This window comes from Perca flavescens, chromosome 24, assembly GCF_004354835.1.
Source record: "Perca flavescens isolate YP-PL-M2 chromosome 24, PFLA_1.0, whole genome shotgun sequence".
NCBI classification, from domain to species: domain Eukaryota; kingdom Metazoa; phylum Chordata; class Actinopteri; order Perciformes; family Percidae; genus Perca; species Perca flavescens.
In genome coordinates this window covers 6,240,247-6,254,318 of record NC_041354.1, presented here as the reverse complement: position 1 = coordinate 6,254,318, position 14,072 = coordinate 6,240,247, and the positions used below count along the sequence as shown (strand labels likewise).

General features: G+C 40.1%; 2 protein-coding genes across 7 annotated transcripts in view; one reads left to right on the top strand and one right to left on the bottom strand.

Moving 5' to 3' along the window:
* Positions 1 to 8,581, bottom strand: part of LOC114550796 (transmembrane protein 163) — a 34,971-nt gene extending 26,390 nt beyond the window's left edge. Inside the window, exons 1-3 of one of the 3 annotated variants that reach the window (XM_028571675.1) lie at positions 6,675 to 8,581; positions 3,688 to 3,925; positions 2,312 to 2,431 (exon numbers count right to left, since the gene is read on the bottom strand). In XM_028571675.1, coding sequence (XP_028427476.1) covers positions 2,312 to 2,431; positions 3,688 to 3,877 — 310 coding nt within the window. In that variant the 5' untranslated portion in view covers positions 3,878 to 3,925; positions 6,675 to 8,581. Of the gene's footprint in view, positions 1 to 2,311; positions 2,432 to 3,687; positions 4,886 to 4,913; positions 4,948 to 6,674 lie in introns of those variants that run through there. The other 2 variants (XM_028571673.1, XM_028571674.1) reach the window with 2 other exon arrangements.
* Positions 5,768 to 13,430, top strand: ccnt2b (cyclin T2b). 4 transcript variants are annotated; one of them, XM_028571641.1, is made up of 9 exons: positions 5,777 to 6,042; positions 6,579 to 6,660; positions 6,751 to 6,879; positions 8,293 to 8,353; positions 8,636 to 8,698; positions 8,986 to 9,031; positions 10,985 to 11,148; positions 12,005 to 12,075; positions 12,193 to 13,430. In XM_028571641.1, exons 1-9 carry the CDS (start codon positions 5,885 to 5,887, stop codon positions 13,234 to 13,236), a joined length of 1,818 nt encoding a protein of 605 aa, XP_028427442.1. In that variant the 5' UTR covers positions 5,777 to 5,884; the 3' UTR covers positions 13,237 to 13,430. The 4 variants fall into 4 exon arrangements, 1 of the variants encoding a protein (XP_028427442.1); XR_003691747.1 differs by lacking the exons at positions 12,005 to 12,075; positions 12,193 to 13,430 and adding an exon at positions 9,689 to 9,742 and having other exon boundaries at positions 5,768 to 6,042; positions 8,986 to 9,358; positions 10,985 to 11,059; XR_003691745.1 differs by lacking the exons at positions 12,005 to 12,075; positions 12,193 to 13,430 and having other exon boundaries at positions 5,768 to 6,042; positions 8,986 to 9,358; positions 9,689 to 11,077.
* The last annotated feature ends 642 nt before the right edge of the window (positions 13,431 to 14,072 follow it).

Here is a 14,072-nt window from a genome sequence, read left to right as displayed (position 1 = left end):
TATTGCAATATTTTCCGTGGCAATACTGTATTGATACACGGACGCCAAGTATCAATCTTTTATTATACAAATTGCACATGAGAATTTAACCTTTTCGTAGTAGAATAATAAGATCTAAATTATTTACAATGCAACTCCTTGGCTTATCTCCAAACACCCAGTGACAGTTTCACAGAAGGTTTAACGAGTGATTACGCAACTGGTGCAGTGCTTGTTTGCTAATAAATGTTCATTTTCACTACTTAAACAGGAAGTTGCAGGTACAACATAGTAAAGGAGGCTTGCACAGCAATGATAAGATCATAGTGAATCTAATTGATGTTGTTATAAACTGTGTGCAATAATGAAATGAAAAACTGTATAGATGTGGTTATCAACTGCACTCATATAAAATAAACGGTTTCACCACATTAACTTCACAAATCACAAAAAGAGCATAACACTATTCTGATATGATAAAATTATATGGTATTGTATTACACAATAAAATAGTTACAAATCCAATAAATAATATAATTAAAGCAGACTAGAAGCAACATTTCACCGCAACACAAAGCATCTGCAAATGAACTATGTGGGACTGAATCCTCCAATTAGCAATTAATAAGCTTTTTCAGAGTGGGATGTATTAAACACATAGCTAAAGCAACACACACACACACACACACACACACACACACACACACACACACACACACACACACACACACACACACACACACACACACACACACACACATACAGACACACAGGAAGTTGTAAGACAGGCCCGTCCAGTCCTGATTCTCTACCGGCGTTTCCTTATCAGAGCAGGAAGTGGGCAAAATGTTTGAAACAACACGGACTGAACTCAGGGAGAGGCTCTGTTTTCCAAAACAAAAGGTCTCCGTTCTTCAGCCACTTCACTTCAAGTCGCTTCACTAATTCTGACCCCAGGGGTCAACTTGTGCCAACAGATACAATTCCAATTCCTAATTTCCTCCTCAAACAAGACTAATTAATTATTGATTGTTTCTTTTTCTCTAGAGACCGTCAGAATCGAAACAAACAATTATGTGTGTAATGACGCTGGCCCGGTGTGAGAGCAAGTCAGATCCCTGTGTACTGGAATTACTGTTGCTACAGCCTCATTCATGTCTTCCTCTACTTATTTCTGCAGCTCAAGCAGTGCCATGTTTCATTTATAAGTAAGACAGGCACAATGTTGCAAGCAAGTGGTAACACTGCAGGACTTCAGAGATGTGATAAAAATGTCTGATGAAGAAATTGCATGAAAGTTCAGTGAAGAAAATGGCTGGTTTGCATATGTGGGAATCAGGCTAAATAAACATGTATTCACAAAAACATTTCAAAACAAGATCATAAGGAGGACATGCTATGTTTCTCACTGTCATCAGTCTTCAGCATTACAGGAATGTCTCATATCTCTGTACATTTGCAAACCAATGTGGTGATAAGCTACCCAGCAGCAAAGCCTCTTTACATATGCATCTGTCAAGCACTAATCTGCATTTACTGCAGAGGAGGAAGAAGCAACAGTTGAATATAGCAGTATGTGGTGGTGACAGGTCAAGACAAGGCTTACAGAGTCTGTGATATTTCCCTCATCAAAAATCATCATCTCAAGCACCACTTTGCAGATGTAATGTCATGCTTTTAAAGATGGATAGATGTCTAAATGATCTGCAGGATTTTTTTTAAATGGGCCTTCAAATCCACTTTCACAAATTGAAAAACATGTAAAAATAACCTTAATTACATCAACAAAGTGAATTACTTATTTCCCAAATTAGATTAAAAGAGGGAAACAAGCAGAGAAATTGTTGTTGAAGTTTGAGAGAATTCTTCCCTTTCTCTTCTCAATGTCAAAGCGCAGAATGAGTCATTGTATCAATGCAGAAGATGCTTACGACAAAGGTGGGCGCTCAAACTTGGCCCTGAAAAACATAAAACTTCTTACATGTTCCTTTTTTGACTGAGTGAAATTGTCATTTGATGTGGAAGTAGTGGGAGGCTAAAGGTTTTAGCAATGTATGAAACAGGATGTTGGCATGAAGAATGGACTTTCAAAGCAGCGTGATCACATAAGTTGCTTTTCCTTCATGTTGTCTCTGGTTTAAGTAGCCTACCGTTGTTTAACAGGCTGTTGGGTGTCACAGTAATTAACAAACATGTCCTTCAACTGAAGAACCCACAGCAGGCATCAATATTTCTTTGGATTTCATTTGCTTAGATGTCTTTGACCAGAAATGTAAAAAGCATCTCTTCATGTGAGCCAGCAGACTCATTAAAGGGAATGAGTGTTACTCACTGAAAGCAGCGATGGCCAGGATGATTGTGATCACTATGGACACCCAAGACACCCACAGAGCTTTCTTTCGGTAGCTCTGTGCTTCATGAGGCTTCAGACGCATGCTGCTTTCCAGAAGACCTGCAGACAACAACACAGGGCACAGTGACACACTATATACAGACATGACTCAGAGAAGAAGCAGGGCAGGGAAACAGAGAGGCGCTTTAACAATTTAACAATGTTTAGTCATAAAACAAAGCATTGGACGGATTAAAAGTTTGACTTGATGATGGCACTACACTACAGGAAAATGTATGGGATCATGAAAGGGACTAAAATTCATCCTTTGGGAAACGTGAATGTCTGAACCAAATTTCATGGCAATCTATTTCAAACTTGTCAAACATTTCACTCAAAATCACAAACGATAACCTCATGGTGGCGCTAGAGGAAAAGTCAGGGGACCTCCACATTCAGTAGGATATCCTCTCAGGACCATGAAGGCCTGTACAAAATTATGGCAATCCATCCAATACTTGATGAGACATTTCACTCTGGACAAAACTGGTTGGCTGACTGACTGACCAACATTGCCCCTCTTTGAAATGAAACCATGTGAGAAGTTTCTTTGTAAGGGTCACAAGCCAAACAAGCTCTGTGGTTGAGTAATTCATATCCACTTTTGAGTTAACTTAATACACTATCAATTGATACTGGTCCCATTTCATTGTGTTCATTTAAACAAAAGTTATTCCAGAGAAAATCTAGTAATTCTTTCCTCTAGACCCTAAAAAAAAAAAAAGTAGTTAAATGGTGTCTTTCACACCTTACAGGCAGCTAGTTTCCACTTATTTTCACTTTGGTATGACAATGAACTTGCAGAGGCTTGAAGTGTGTTTAAGTTATCCATTCAAATGAACATCCTGTCTGATTTGATTTTAGTCAGAGATTAAATTGTAAGTGAAGTTTGTTCTCATAAGTCACAGAACCAATCTTCCGTTAGCACATTTATTCAGTCTATGGTTAGAATCCTAATAATAATAATCAGGGTTGGGTCTTAAAAATGCATCCATAACGTTACAGTGACTAATTTCAAGATATTGAATTAACATGACATATATCTTAGGTTAATATCAGATTACTTACTTGGCAGTGTACAGGCGCAGGAAAAACATTTCATACAAACACACTTTCATCTGTGCCATTTAAGATGTAAAACACCTGCCATAGTAACATTTTTCCAGTATAGTGAAGGAATACAAGCGTAAACAGATTTCCAGCGTATACAGCATAAAATACATTGGGCTACTCTCCATGGCATTACGCACAGTGTACACCCTGGCTACGGGGCATCCGGTGAATCCTAAACTTTCAACATATTTCACAGCGCCTACCTCCGTCCTCTATGCTGTCTGTTATCTTCATCTCCTGGTCCATCTTGAAACCCTCTCCCTGGCTTTCTGTGTTGGGCTGCTGCTGATGCTGCCGGGAGCCCGTCTCCTCGCACTGCCCGTTCAACGCCGTGGGGTCTACTACAACCTGGTCCGGGACGGCGGTGGAGTCCGGGAATGTAGAGTCCGTCATCTTCTCAGCAGGTTGCGGTTCCAATGAGGCACTCCAAAAATGTCACACCTGGGCGATAAGTGCAGACTTTCAACTGGGGAGACACCCAGAGACAGTGAGGGGAGGAGGGAGACTCCGTGCAGGGATGCAAGTCTACTAGCGCCAAATTACACACTGTAAGGTGAAACAATACCGGAAATTAGGAGATGTGAACTTCAAAACAAACGCCTATTTGTCAACTGAAAAAAAGAATGCGAAAATGTCTATTTTGTTCAAATATACAATACATCTGAGCCATTTGTGTGTGTGTTTTTTTGTTTCGTTTTTTTGTTGCAAATAATGGCTAGATGCTTTATCATTACGTTATTTAAGAGTCAAACATGGTTTTTATTACCTTCTGTTACTCAAAAAGCAGTAGTAATTTGGGTGACACTCAAGAAAATTAACTCAAGTATGATACAATTTGGGAACTTTCCTTGAGTATGCTACTTTATACTTTTCAAACACTACCTTTACAAAGGATTGGGTAGCCTAATTTTTTTATTCCACTATTTATAGTCTATTAAAATGCTTAGTTAATAGTTAAAATGCTGCTCAGTCAAATTCGTAATGCTTAACTTTACTTTTAATTATGTTACGTAATTGTAGCCTATATTGTTGAATTGAAAGGCTACTTTTACGTAGGCTAAGTAAGAAGCTAATTCTACTTTCATCACTAAATGTTTTCAAGTTGAAATTTGCAGTTTCCGTCAAATAACCTGGCTATTTATTTTGAAGGTGGTAACCGGTACTAGGTTATGTTATGCTGACAAACCTGATGCGCTCAGTCTGGATAGCCTAAGCAATAGAAAAAAATTCACATCTGGCTCCAATTCGCGACGTCGTGAAATAGCCACACCTGGACTCTAATTACTAAATCCCGGTGGAGTTCACGACAGCTGTCCTCGCGCTGGAGTCGAACAAAGCTGCTGCTCTGCGCCCTGCGTCCGCGAGGAATCTGTCCCATGTGGATTGAGCGAGCCGGAGGACCTGCAGACAGACTGGACCCGTTACTCACCTTTTACGTGCGTGATTCAAAGATAATAGTGATAATAAGTTGGTCACAACAACTCTTCGTCCTCAGTAGCTAATTTCTTTCTTCACTTATTTATTTCTCCTCTGTGGCCAAATCCCTGATGTGATGATGATAATAATGATGATGATTAGGAGAAGGATGAGGTTGTTTTTTCATATAATTTTTACTGGGTGAGAGGGCAACGCCAGAGGATGCTCCACCATGTGGTGTCACATTGTAGCCTACGTGCGTTGATCTCCCATGGAAATGTCAGAATCAAAACAGAGGAATGATAGGCTATCTAAATCCACATTTTAATGAATAACAACTTTAGCTGTTGTCTGGTTTTCTTGTCATATTAATCAAATACTATACTCTGGCTACCATGGCTATTAATGTCTGAACCGAGTCGTTGCTTTACATGTTCCCAGGAATTCAGCCATTATAGAGGCTTGGTGGCAAACAATAGGGAGATAGGCGATTTTACAATCGACTTGCACCAACTCTGAAAAAAATAGGCCTAGTGGTAAAAATTCAACTTTGATTTCTAAGGGCTCTTCTGGGCTTTACATTAGTAATAATAATGCAAAGTACAGTTGTGACCCCTAGTGGCTAATCTGGATATTTCGACCCTAATTGCTATAGCCTCGCTATTTCTTTGCAAAAATCAACTAGGAAAGCAACGTCTTTAGTAACTTAGCTTCTGGCTAAAGGGCTGAATACATTTAGCTATTACACCTGAAATAACGTTCGTTGTTGTATGTGGACAAAATGTCACAGCGTGAATGAGGTATTGTAATAAATTGATTGTTGCATCAATGAGTGCCATTTGCACTACCGAACATCGGTGGCGCTGTTCAGAAAATAGGTAACCGGTTTTAATCAGCTTCGGCTGCTCATTTCGTCCTTCCGGTGCCCCCGTAGCCCCACTCCCTCCCGATGCTAACACCGTCGGGCTTGGCTGTGGGAGCGTAATGGCGGTGCACCGGGGACCCTCTACGAAATGGCTCTTCACCCGGGAGCAGCTCGAAAACACGCCGTCTCGACGCGGCGGAATAGAGGCCGACAGGGAGCTTTCTTACAGGCAGCAGGCCGCCAACTTAATCCAAGATATAGGCCAGAGACTCAACGTGTATCCTTTCTGAAACGCAAAGGCTAACCGTTAACTAGCCGACATACGGGTTAGCTCATTAGCTAACTGAAAGGCCGGAATGGCAAGCCTTGTTACAATTAATATTATATCCCTCAAAATCCACCTACAATCGTTCACTATCATGTACAGAGTCCTCCATAACAAGATGGACAATTTAACTCTGTAAACATGGTGTTAAGATTTAGCTAGCTGGAAGCGTTAAGGCCTACTTGCTATCTTAGCTTTTGTTTTGTCTCGTTGACTGAAAATTCCATTGTTAGCTTTGTGTCAAGCTAATTATAGCAGTGATGAATGATTACTACTACTGGTTGTACGTGCACGTTAAACCTATCACTAAGTTTCAAATGGATTAAAGTGACCGTCCTTGAAAGTAAACTCTAATGAATTTATTCTGCGATAGCAGGGTACACGTCTTGAAAGCTGTCTCTACGCTAGCTTGATGCTAACGTATCAAGGTTTCTACTCTAAAGCTGTACTGTATCTCATCCATGTATCATGCCTTAATAATATACCAGCTCTCAACTAATTATCAACACTGCTATAGTATATATGCACAGGTTTTATATGATTCACTCCTTCAGCAAATTCCATAGAAATGTAAGTAACGTTACCACTGCAGTGTTGGCTGATACCATAATTACTGGTGGTACCGACTATGAAAACTGACGGAGGGTTTTCTCTCTCTAGGTCATTTCTCAGACTACGTTGTTCCTGGCAGCAAAAGTTGAGGAGCAGCCCAGGAAGCTGGAGCATGTCATTAAAATAGCCCATGCCTGCACTAACCCACAAGAGCCTGCCATAGACACTAAGAGCAACGTAAGTAAACTACAACTAGACTTTTGGTTTTCATGGAATTTACTCAGTTGTTAATAACTGATTAAAGTGCCATTGTGAGGCTTTTGGGAGAAAAGACATCTTCAACTGCTGTATAGCAGCAACAACATAACTATTTTAATAATTGGTTAATTGCTACTAGTTTTCCAAGCAGAAATAACAGTGTTTTTACACTAAGGCTTTTGCTGTTTTTCTTTGGCTTGTATAATAGTCAGTTTGAAATCTGCTGGTCATGGAGTGGTTGTTGGGACAAAACAAGCAATTAAAAGATGTCGTCCTCCTGGAAATTTGTTTTGGACATTTTCCACAATTTTCTAAGGTTTAATAGACAAAATGAATAATCAACAGTTTAAATATAGGTCTATTGTTTGTGAAGTCGCCTTTTGTTAAAATTTGACATAACGTTTACATGATGTTGCAGATAAGATTTGGGGGGGGACCATTGTCAAGTCCAATGTTGAATCCACTTATTTTAATCATGTGCTTTGTCTGCCCTATTAAGAACCATGTTGACATAATTTGTTGTTGGTAGAAAGGATAAGGATAATTTGGTGAATTTAAGACCCCTTCCACACATTAACCTATCTAGACATTACCTTGAGAGGCTGTATGTAAGAATTCACAGCAGCAAGTGAGTGTGTTGATGTTTCTCAAGGGGCTGGTGCGAAACCAGAAAAAAAAACATGCAAGGGTGACCAATAAGGGTTACAAGACGGCAACGAAAATGTCTAACAAGAGATACGACCAGATTCCGAACCTTCTTTCGGTAAGGGCAGACGCTGAAATCGTCAGACAAATTCAAGGAACAGCAAGAGAATCGGTTTATGACCAAATTACAAACAAGCTACGTGACCACGGTGTAATCAATGTCATGCCCTGCCTCTTGCACACCCTACCCAGGCACCACCCCTCGCCTAAACCAACCCCAGTATTTCCAGTAGGTGAGAAGAGTCAGACACAGATGGTAAACTTATTGCAACAGGCTGCAATGTTAAATTACACAAGTTTGATACAGTTAGTAGCCTCTGCTTTCCATTTGCCTGCTTTGTGTGAGCTGTGATGTAAAAGCTATTACCTTTCAACCTGGGTTCATTCAAAGTGATGCTGTACGAAATACACAACATGAACATCACAGATTAACTATAAACCAGTGACCATTCTTCCTACACAGAGCATAGGATTTTCCCCCATTCATTTGAAGTCTTTATATTAAAAGGCTTTACTATGCCCACACAGTTAAGCTCTTATATCAGAATGCTAAAAGGTGCAGTAGCTCCACTACCCCAGCTTTTCTGCTGGCAATGCTTTTATTTTGTAGGAATGCTGATAAGTTGAGTCATCAGTGTATAGCTGCTGGAAAGCAGATTTAAAATTGCTTTGATTGATCTTTTTCAGGCATTCCAGCAGCAGACACAAGAGCTTGTAGCACTGGAAACAATAGTGCTTCAAACGCTGGGTGAGTGCTATTAAAGCTTCAGTACTGTACATACAGTATTTACTTCAGCCAGCCATTATAGCAGCATTATTCCTGTCGAAGGAATAAGTGCAAACAACAGAATTACAGTACCAGATAGGCATGTTGACATTGCAGTTTACGGTTTCAAATTTTTAGGAAGCACTTGAGGTTGTTCTTTTAGTTCCTTTCTCTTTAAACAAATATGAACCACAATATCCCACTTGATTTCTGCTACTGCTGACACGAGTGGCTGATCATCTTTATTAAACATCTTTATTGCAGGTTTTGAAATAACAGTTGATCATCCACACACAGATGTTGTGAGGTGTTCCCAGCTAGTACGAGGTATAACTTTCTTTCTTTTTACCATCACTTTATAGTACTTCAAAATAATTGTTTTCAAAAATGAAAAATCCTAAATTCCCTCTAAAGTAAATTATTTACAGTGTTTTTAACAACAAAATAATTTAAAGTGCCACTTTTTCTTACTTTGGTCCCAAGTAACCAAGCTTTGCATCTATACAGCTCCATGAATCATACTGCATAATTTAAATTTACTTTAATGGTGATTATAAAATGCTATTTCAGAGTATCAACTTAGTTCTAAAATAAACTTTCTTCTTCTTTTTCAGCAAGCAAGGATTTGGCACAGACTTCCTATTTCATGGCTACCAACAGGTTATTATCCTGTTCCCCTTATTGCACTGTAATGGCACACTATAGCTTCCTGTCCTGCAGGGCCCCCCTTCCTGTGTCCAACGCCCTGTTTGCGCCTGGAACCCCGGGAACCCCCAGTGTGGGGAAGTACCGACCAGGCTGCTGTGTGCGGTGTATTGTACAAGGGCTCTGTGTTGGCACATAGGGGTTGAATGCACTATGTGGAGTGTAGTGGTGCTGTTTACCTCTCAAGGTTGTTTGGTACGGAGTGCACATGTCTAAAAAAACTCAAATGGTAGCCTGAATATAGATTGCCACTAAAGATTCTTAAACTTATAGAGTGCTTTGGTAAGTATAGTTTATAGTTCTTTTTTTAACTTTTTGCACATTTTTCACCCTAAAAGAGCTAACATTGAAACACCAAACTATGCTGCAAACTGAATGCTTGTTCTGTGTGGTAATGTAGTTTTTATGACCATTTCAGAAATCTAACATAGTTATATAATGCATGTGCATCGTAGGCTTGTCTTTCTGAAGAGGAAATATGGTGGCAGAAATGTTTTAAAGATTCGCTACAAAATCATTTTCACTTTATATACACTGAGCTCCTAATTTTGATATTACTGTGCTGTTGTTCAGTAACTGACTTTTGAGGTGTTTATCTTACTTGTTTTACAGAGGCTGCTAGTATGATATGAAAGTCTGAGAGATTGATGTTCACAACAAATGACGGTAGATAGGATCTCTTAATTTCAGTTTATGCACAAAGAATGAAGTCCAGATTAAAGTGTGGTGAATGTAATAACTTTATTGATGACAATGAAGGTATTAAAGAATAATATTTGAGAGAAATGTTCTTATTGTCACGGTGTATCTCCTAGGCTGGGTGACATTACAGAAGTAGCCAAATTTTTCACAGCGTTTTGAATGTCATCGCTGCACGTACAATACTGCACAGTATTTAAGATGTTGCACTTTTACGTGTATGCTTTTTTAATTATATGTATATTTAATTTTTTTTAAATCTATTCTAATTATGATATAAGAGGTCATCATTTTTGCATATACCTTTTTAAATAATATAGATAACTCAAACTATATTTACCTTTACACCTTAAGTCTACTTTTTATGCATTTCGAATTACAAGGCTGTTTTAATATCTTTTAAATGCAACTTGCGTTAAAATTAAAACAATTTCTGCTTTTCAGCTAAAATTGTTGTAAAACAGCAATGTTGCACTTTGGCACTTTGGAGTCATTCTACTTGCTGATATTAAAAGTAGAAAGTGGAATCAGAGATAGGAGGGTTTTTAATCTTAGTTCAACTTTCAGTTTGATTCTTAGACGCTTGATAAATATAAGCCCTGGTCATTTTCAGCAGTTTTAGCTTCAATACACGAGCCAGTTTGCAGCGTAGTTTGGGATTTCAGGGTGCAGAGAAAATAAACCGTAAAAAACGTAGTCTAATCATTTGTCTTGGCTACCAGTGTTTCTCAGTCTTAAAGTTCCCATGTTTGATGTCGTGAAGTTTCAGTGATGATGGTGCTGAACGTGCCGTCATCAATCATTTTATACTAATACAAGTAGTGAGTAGATTTTATTTAATTTGTTTATGAATTGGTATTTCCTGACATTATTGCTAATTAAGAGATTAAGAAACACGTTTTTTAATGTTTCATAATTTCCCCCTTTTTAAATTCAAATCAAAACAATTACTAATGTGGCCAAATACAGGTTCAATATATCATATGAACATTTAGGAATATATTCTTTCAAATGTTGTTCCAGTATTATAAGGTAAGGCTGTGTGTATGTGATGTGAAAATATTAGTTTGATTCTCAGTAATGCTTTAATGTTCTGCTATTAATTTGAACATATGTTAATGTTCCCTTGTTAAACTGCCTCATATGTATGTTAAAATAAAAGGCCTTAAGCTGACAGTTGTATCTTTCTCTTTTGTTTGTCTCCTGCAGTTTGCACCTCACCACCTTCTGCCTACAGTACAGGCCCACAGTAGTCGCATGTGTCTGCATCCACCTGGCCTGCAAGTGGTCCAACTGGGAGATCCCCGTGTCTACAGATAGCAAACACTGGTGGGAGTACGTGGACCGCACCGTAACGTTACAGCTGCTGGATGGTAGGAGCTTCTACTGCTGGTTTATCCTTTTAGGGATGGAGGGGGGTGACTACGGGCATTTTCACCTACCCAATAATCCAAGTTATTTTCCCCTAAACCGTGAATGTATCTGCAAATTAAATATCACAGCTTTTAAATTTGTCTTGCTGATGGATTACATTATGGCCAATCTACACAGTGTTTTTAGAAAGTGTTTTTGACACGTCACTCAAATCTAATTGTTGCATTTTGTAAACTGTAATCTGCATAGACAGCTGTTCAAATCAGACCAATATCCCGCTAGGTGTTTTGAATTTATAAACCGTATCTACAGTGATCAAGGCCAACGGTTTGTCAGTCACTACAGTCATCAGTCATTTTCCAAGCAAAATGCCAAACATTCCCTCGTTTCAGGCCTCTCAAATGTAAGAAATGTTTTCTTGTCTGATGTGAGCTGAATAGCTTTGGGTTTTGGACTGCTGGTCAAACAGACATTTTAAGGCATTAGGTTTGGATTTATGCAATTGTAAGCACGTGTGTTTTTTTTTTTTTTTTGTTAACACTATTTGCTAAAAAAAATTTATACTTCACAGAATAATCAAGAAAATAAACCTCAGATTAATTGAGCGTTAGTTGCAGCCCAAGTGAATGCTACAAAATATGTGCACCAGGGCACAAACCATTCCTCTATTTAAAAAGTAGGGCGACAAAGCGTCTGTCTCTGGTCTCCCCTACTGACATTGCCTCCTCCATATGAAGTATTGCAGTCTCAGCCATTATCCTAAGCTATCAGTAGATCGCATCAGAATTATGTTAGTAATGAGCCTACAGTATAGAGAGGTGTTCACTGACAAAGTTGTCTTGTCACTGTTTTCAGAGCTCACGCATGAGTTTCTTCAGATCCTGGAAAAGACGCCCAGCAAATTGAAGAGGATACGAAACTGGAGGGTATGTCATTAATTCTTGTCATGCAACTATATAAGGGCGGCACATAAAGTGACAGGAGAAGGTACAGGTTAGGACCAATAAGTGTCAGTATCTCATGTTGAATTCTGTGTTTCGTAGGCTATTCAAGCAGCTAAGAAGCCAAAGACAGAGGGCCCAACAGTGGATAGTGCCTTCCAGGGGACCTCCTTAGATGGCCTTTCTGGTGTCTCCAACTCCTTCTTCCCCTCCACCTCATCAGACTCTTTAGACATGCCCTCCCTTAACAGCATTGCAGCCTCCTACGCCTCCTACCAGCCACTGTGCGACCAGTCAAAGAGCTGCGACTACGACCAGTTCTCCGAGCCTCACCTTTCAGACTTCACACTGGTGAAACACGAACACAAAGCTGCAGGCGGATCTAGTAGTAAACACTCGCAGCTCAGTACAAACACCGCCACTTTTTCACGGCCGCAAAAAGTCTTGACCCTGGAAAAGTACAGGGAGAAACATGCGGCGGACTTGGCCTCGCAGAACGGTATGAAGGATGAGTCGAGCACAGACATGTACGCACCACCTCCTCCGGCTCTCTCCTCGCACCACCACAAGAAGCGCTCTCAGGCACAGCAGGCCAGCCTGTCAGGTGAGAGCAGGAGAGATAAGACCAGCTCTAAAAAGGCTCGGCTGCCTCCTTCTTATGCCGAGAACGGCTCCGCCACGAGTGAGGAGCTCAAGATGAGAATCAAAGTTTCTTCAGAGCGTCACGGAGGCTCAGAGCAGGCCGGGACTCTGACTGGAAAAGACAAGCACAAAGAGCATGGCCACCGTCACTCAAAACACGGCCACTCGCACCCTTACTCCCTCAGTGGAAACAGCAGAGGGACAATAGAGAACGCCTCCTTATCCATACGAGCTCCCGACGTTGGCTCCTCCGGCTCGTCTCGTAAAAGGCCTCACTCTGATGCCGGAAACCACCACCACCACCACCACCACTCGTCCAAGAGCAGCAGGAGCTCCAAAGGAGGCCTCGGCCCGACCCACTACTCATCCGAGAGCGGGAGCAGGATGATGGAGCGCCACGACGGAACCAACGGCATGCTGACCTCCAACGGCCAACACACTGACTACAAAGACACTTTTGACATGCTGGACTCTTTACTAAGTGCCCAAGGAATGAACTTGTAACCCTCGGAGAGTCCACAGTGTTGTCTAGAATAAGGTATTACCATGTTTAATAGTTTAAAAAATGAATTTATTTGTCTTAAGTTATCTGAATTCTGCATCGCCCTCAGTCGTATCTACACACTGATTATGATGATTCTTATTCAGCTGTCAAATGTAAAATGATATGCATAGAGCTGTGTACTACTAGCTTGCAACAAAAAAACAACCATGAGAAGTTTTAAGAACACGGCTGGAATAATGAGATTTTAAAACATTGTTTTAACGCAAGCCGACATTATGATTTTAATGTGCATGTTTTAAGTCACAAAAGGGAAGACAAAGCTAGTGTTCACAGCTATTGTGACAGTTTACAGATGGTTAATGTTTGTTTTTTTGGTATGTTAAGACATTTTGTTCCACTGAAAATCTCAGGTCTTGAACTTTTTTGATATAAGAACGAATCTTCCTCTGTTTGGGTTTATTACCTGCATCTGTGGAGATTATCACCTCGTCCATTTGCTGACTATGACGGCAGAACTTCGGTATCTGTCTTAGGAAACATGGTCTGCTTACTTTTCAAAGAGTGCATCAATAGTTCCAAAAAAACAATACAAATGTAAGGCAGACTCTTATTTGCTGTCTATTGGGACTTCCAAGGCCGCACCTGAACTTGAAGGAACACGCCGACTTATTGGGAATTTAGCTTATTCACCGTAACCCCCAGAGTAAGACAAGTCCATCCATACCCTTCTCATCTCCGTGCGTGCTGTAACGCTGTCTGACGGCTCCAGCATTAGCTTAGCCTAGCACAGAACATGCAGGTAACTGGTTCCAACTAGTCTACTGCTCCGAATTGT

Bases quoted from the DNA above. Each gene is read 5' to 3' on its own strand.
- ccnt2b (XM_028571641.1), top strand. From the start codon at position 5,885: ATGGCGGTGCACCGGGGACCCTCTACGAAATGGCTCTTCACCCGGGAG. The intron at 6,661-6,750 runs GTAAGTAACGTT...TTCTCTCTCTAG, and splicing joins TCAGCAAATTCCATAGAAAT to GTCATTTCTCAGACTACGTT. The intron at 8,354-8,635 runs GTGAGTGCTATT...TCTTTATTGCAG, and splicing joins AATAGTGCTTCAAACGCTGG to GTTTTGAAATAACAGTTGAT.